At 39.8% G+C, this 6000-nt stretch overlaps 1 protein-coding gene across 1 annotated transcript in view; it reads right to left on the bottom strand.

Annotated features, from left to right (window-relative positions):
- Positions 1 to 242: 242 nt before the first annotated feature.
- Positions 243 to 6000, bottom strand: part of LOC145489522 (uncharacterized) — a 37217-nt gene continuing 31459 nt past the window's right edge. Inside the window, exons 43-49 of the mRNA XM_081468504.1 lie at positions 5717 to 5953; positions 5231 to 5378; positions 3770 to 3837; positions 3077 to 3313; positions 2452 to 2599; positions 1142 to 1318; positions 243 to 706 (exon numbers count right to left, since the gene is read on the bottom strand). Of these exons, the coding sequence (XP_081324630.1) occupies positions 702 to 706; positions 1142 to 1318; positions 2452 to 2599; positions 3077 to 3313; positions 3770 to 3837; positions 5231 to 5378; positions 5717 to 5953 (1020 nt within the window). The 3' untranslated portion in view covers positions 243 to 701. The remainder of the gene's footprint in view (positions 707 to 1141; positions 1319 to 2451; positions 2600 to 3076; positions 3314 to 3769; positions 3838 to 5230; positions 5379 to 5716; positions 5954 to 6000) is intronic.

Below are 6000 nucleotides of genomic sequence, written 5' to 3'. Positions count from 1 at the left end.
TTACGCTTTTCAGTTGCCAGAATTTCATGCAGACAAAATTATTTTTGAAGCGAAATTGAGTGGGTGGTTTTTACAGAGACAGCCTCTTAAAGATTAAGAGTCTTTTTGAACACGTTTTAAAGCTTTGTTAAACATGTCTGTCAAAAAAAACGGTTGCTGCCATGAAAACATCAAGTATCATGTCATACCAAATTCCAGATAATTTTTAGATTAAGTCGCAAACTTTGGCAGCGTTAACTTCAAAATTATGAGAAGTTATTAAAAGTCAAAGTCAGCGTGGGCACCAGGGGTGGATCCAGGATATTTCTTAAGAGGGGGTTCTCTGCTAAGGAATGGCGTAACGGACTAGTGAGGTAACAAATTGTAAAGGCAAACACGAGCTAATACGAAGAAGAAGGCTTCGTCTCAGGGGGGGGGGAGGTTGCACACCCCCTGCACCCTTCCCCTAGATCTGCCCCTGGGCAGGCAACCCTATTGGTCTGATTAAGGTAAACCAAACGAAAAACGAAACAGTCAAAGACATAGAAGAAATAGTCAGAGCGTTGTGCAGCATAAAGATCCCTTTAATGTTTCTTGATCAGTCATGATCTACAACCAAAACCATTTCTATTCCCTTATCCCTTCACCAATATTCTCTGATATGATGAGCTGTGTGATATCCCCGGTTGGCTGCATGTTTGCCTGTAATCACGAGAAGCAGGTCACCCTGAAAAAAGAAGAGAAAAATGACAATGCTGCACATATGTAATGTGTTCCGCGAAAATCAGCCATTTTTCCTTAATGAGTAATGGCACACGTGACTAAGATATGTCTAATATAGCTAGGACGGTGAGATGTTATCAATCAATAACACGTGTTACTTGGAAAACTGATCATTTGATCAAGCTCCCACGAGTCCCTTTTTGAGGGGAGGGGGCGGATGTACACAGGCTATATAAGAAGTTGTATCGCGAATGAAATTTCTTGTATTTACAACGCTAAAAAATCTGAAATATGAACATTTTACACCCACAGTTTAAGATCTAAGATCATTGCACCCTGGCACATGTCTCATTTTTAAAAATTGCTGCGTTTGACGATGTGACTTGGTCAAGAATATGCCGAGTCCGTTTAACATGAAATACCAGGTAAATATCCTAACCAGAATCGGGACAGTCTTCGGTGTGGCATGTTTCAAACATCTCCCTCAGTCCTTGGCAATCTTTCCCGCCATACTGCTGCGGAGGGTTTGTGCAAGTACGCACTCGTTTTCGCGTTCCACCACCACATGGCAATGAGCAGGCGCTCCATTCGCTCCAATCAGAAAATCCTCCATCAACTGCCGACAATTAACAATATTAGCATCAGGAGAGTTTGGTCGAGGAAATACTTACAGACTGATTTCGGGAAATTCCTCCCAGGAATACATCAGATTACCGTCGTTAGTCACGAGTGTCTTCGCACTAACCTCGGATATCTTTGCTATAGTTTGCACTAGTGTTTCAAATTTGCACTGGTGTTACATGAAAACTGTACTCCATTTTAGCCGATCAGAACCGAGTAAATTTTTTCAATTGTATTTCTACTAGTAGCAAGTGATGTGGCTATTCGAGGTACCCCTCTTTTTTTCATCTCCGCACCACTATTCTTCTCTTTTAAGGACGTTCGCGCGAAAATTTTCTACTCGATAGATTTTCTTCAAACTTCTCGCGCGGACAGGTAATGAATTACTTGTTTCAGAAATGAAAAAAAAAAATTGGGGGGGTCAGGGACTTCGTTCAATTTCAGTGATAAAGCGTGTGGAAATCTAGTCTGATTTTGAAAAATTGGCGCGCGTAAATCAGCGGGGTCTCCAGGGTTTTTAGGTTAAAATATCAAAGATGAAGCAACGGAGACAAACTATCCAAGTAATATGTTTTATAAGTGAATCAGTTGCCCTGATAATTCCAATGTTGCCAACGTCTTCACAAAAGTTGATCCTTCAACAGGCATTTGAAACCGCTGCACAGATAAACGAAGAGCTAAAAAGGATGGAATTCGATGGTGCATTTTGTAAAAAATTCAGATTTCTAATCGATAGATTTTTTTTTTCATTTTTTTCACTAAATGTAGGAAATCAGTAGAGAAAATGACCAATAAAAAGAAAAATAGGGGTCACCGAACGTCCAAGATCGCTAAATCCAGGCAAAGCTATAGTAATGGCCATCTGCCCTATCATTGTTCGTTTCATTACTTAGTGCGCGCTCGATGCATGACGTGGCGTGTGAATTTTCGTGCGCAGTAAGGATGCGCAGAAACAATTAGCGCGAACGTCCTTAAAGTGAGGTTACTTTTTACGGAGACAGGCTTATGCGAGGATAGTGTTCTGCAGGGTACTTAGTTAACAGAATTTCGCAAAAAGGAGCCACATGGTGTGGTGATACGACTGTCCTTTATAAGAAAAAGCTATGAATGCCATTACAAATATCTTACTTGAATCACGTGCACAACCATACAACTCCATTCTCATGGAAATGTGTCTATGCCATGCTTGTGGAAGAATTCGAACATACTGAGCTGTTATTGGCTGGATCAAATCACTAATGACAACGGTATTTTGATCCTTGCTTCCCGTGTATTCCTGAAATTACAGAATATATTACGCGTTGCTCGTTATTTTGAAAAACCTTACTCAAGTTTAATTACTGCAAATATTCAGTTCGCAATTGTTCGAACTTACACTGCAACACACATTTAGCAGTTGTTAGATAACGATATTTCATTCAAACTCAAAATCGGTGCTTGAAGCGTAGAAAATTAACATGTGAACTCGCTTGAAGCAGTTGTTGCATGTCAAAATGATCATGATGTTAAACTGAAATGCTACAGAATGTTAGTTTGTTGTTCGGTTTTTTTCCAGCAGAAAAGGATTGCAGCTCTAATCTTCAATGAACAGATTTCCAAATGTGTATTTCTATCTGTGGTCGTTAATTTCTAATTTCTAATTCATTCCAAAGTCCGTATATTTTTAAGAACCCCTCAACAGTTCATTTTTCTGGCAAAATAATGTACCCATCAGTATTGTGTTTATAGAGCAGGACCGGGACTCGTGGCCTACCTGATTTTGAGAAGTAAAGTGTTGACCGTCCGTGCTGTAAGACACCCTGTATTTCGTCACCCACTGCGCATTATCCTGCCGGCCCTGAATGCCTACTTTGGTTAGTTGTCTAATTTTACCAAGATTCACTTGAATCCACTGCCCTTTATCGTTTGTCCTGGCAGACCATGCGCCTGTTCGGCCCCCTCCTGCCATGTGGTAGATCCTGGCATTGTTCGGCCCATGGTTGGCCGCCCACTAGTTTCAACAAGAGAGTCACAAGTTAGTTAAAATTGCAATTTCCAATTTTGGCAGAAGCGGATTGGGGGGCAGGAGGCTAGAGAGGGTGGTATCCCCTTTTTTTCTTGTATTATTATTTTGAAAAAAAATAGGCAGCATCTCCAGGAAAAGGGAATTTTTTTATTCAGTTTGGGCGTGGTGGGATGGGGGGGGAGGGTGACTTGCACTCTGCCCCAATTTCTTCGGCCCCTATCTCTGAATTTTCAGGATCTGCCCCTAAGCGGTGTTATAAAGTTACACATGACTATGACGTGACGATTGTTCCTGTGTCACTACTTCACTGCTGTAGTACCTCTAAGGCATCTCAGACTTTAATTCAATAATTACATAGTACTTGTATAAATGTCACATGAGGCTTTTTTTTTCAGTACCACTTTCAGATCAGAATGGCGTTTTAGCTTCTGTTGTACTTACCACTGAAGAAGCCGTTATGGAGGAATCTGGGATTTGATCGTTTTCCATTACAAGTGGCGTCATGCAATCTAAAAGAGTATTATAAGTTGGTTAAATCGGTTGTTGGTCGGTTTGTCGATTTGTTTGGTAGTGCAGAGGGCACTATTGGGATGGTTTGGGGGCTGACGCCCGCTAAGTACTAAGGCAATAAGGTACTAAGGCAATAATGTAATAAAGCAATAAAGTACTAAGGCAATAAGGTGTAAACTTTAATGTTTGTTTAATTAATTAATTTATTTATTTATTTATTTATTTATTTACTTATTGATATCAATTAATTAGTCTTGAGGCAAGGAAGTGGTTGAGGTGGGGTAGGTGGTTGTGCGCACCAGATAAAAACGTGTCATTCCTGCCTTACTCCATGGTTAACATCACAAAGCTATATATTTGTTTTAGAAAACCCCTTGTTCTCCTTGTTTTTATTACAGAAGGAATGAATAACCAAACATTAAGCAAATTTTAATACTAGTAATATAATAGTAATAATAATAATAATAATAATAATAATAACAAAGCCCAGAAACATGCAGAAACTAGTGTCCTTTAGAAGAAGAGACTGTCATTAATTAATATTTACAATATAAAGACTGCCAAAACTATAGAGCATTATCATTCATTTACTTATTGGAACAAGAAAAGTGTTTACATAATGAATTAGGTGATGAATAGTTTGGTACACCAGCATGGCCACCGTCGGTTTCAAAGTTTTGGGACACTAATATGGCTGCCGTGACGCCATGTGAAAACGCTCTATTTTAAAGGTAGAAATGGATCCATAGCTAACTCTTTATGACTGCAGGGATTCATGGTAGGTTTTATTCATCATCTTGGACTCAATATTTGTTTTGATGAATATAACTACCGTGATTCTTTGAAGGTGGGTCTCATAGAGGGAACTGGCCATTCAATGTTGGTATTTAAGAAATAATTAAAACATCTACCGTGTTTCTATCGAGTGATATAAACACTAGTGGAAGTTTGGGAGAACGAGAAATGCTGTGGGAACACGAGCCGACAGGCGAGTCTTTCCACAGCTATTTCGAGTTCGCCCAAACCCAATGGTAAGCAAATTTTCCAAAAAAAATGGTACGCAAATTTTCCGTCCGGGTATTTCGGTAGGAAATTTTGGACTACCTTTCAAGACGTTCCGTTCATTTTGGAGATTTTGCGGTCGGTCGAGCCAAAATTCTCTCACCATTTACATTATTATGACCGACACTTCCGGAATTTTTCGGTAAGTGGAGTAAAAAACTCTTACATTGGTCGAGTTGCATTATGTCTATGGAGGTGAAAAAATGTTGAATTTTTTATGAATGTTTCACAGTTTCTACTGGCATTAGTAAGGATGTAGTAAAACTGAGTTACCCTTTCGACGGAAACGTTCTTTTAATATCTGGTTACATCTCAAACAAGCCTTTTTACCTGAGTGAATCTCACAGCCATACAATTCCATTCTCATGGACATATGACCATGCCAACTCTCTGGATAAATACGAATGAAACGAGCTTCAATGGGTTGAATGAGCGTATTAACAATGACACTGTTTCTGTCTGAGTTAGCGTCATACACCTGCAAATGAATGGACTCTTGTTCAATCAATCTAAATGACAGAACAGAATACGATCGTCTTTTTCAAATCTTTGAGCGTTGACCATGCAGTAACTTCAAAGGCATTGTCTTTGCTGACTAACAACATCCTTAATAAGAAATTTATACAAACGCATTTAAGCACACACAACTAACGGCACTGAAGAAGAAAGGGTTTACCTTATGAAATATTGCAATCGATAATTTTGCTCTCATACCATTGAATCAGGCCAGCGTGATCTCTGACTATTAGTTTTACCGCTATAAATGGCACAATCCTTTCACGTATCCATGTGCAGTTTTCTCACGTCACTACTCACCTTGTTTTGAAAGACAAAATGACCACCGTATTTGCTGTAAGCCACTTTATAGCTTTTCACCCACTGGTCATGGTCGTATCGGCCCTGAGTCGCTACCATGGTAACTTTGGCTGTCTCTCCAAGATCCACTTCTAACCACTGACCTTTGTTATTAAGCTTGGACGACCAGGCCCCAGTCCTTCCCCAACCACTCACACGGTACAGTCTCGCATTGTTAGCTCCATGGTTTCCGTTCCACTTAAAAACAATGCCGTTGTTAGTTCTTCAGAATGGTGACGAGGTGT

This window comes from Orbicella franksi, chromosome 6, assembly GCF_964199315.1.
Source record: "Orbicella franksi chromosome 6, jaOrbFran1.1, whole genome shotgun sequence".
Lineage (NCBI taxonomy): Eukaryota > Metazoa > Cnidaria > Anthozoa > Scleractinia > Merulinidae > Orbicella > Orbicella franksi.
The sequence above is the reverse complement of the archived record's forward strand: the minus strand, read 5'-3'. Positions and strand labels throughout refer to the sequence as shown.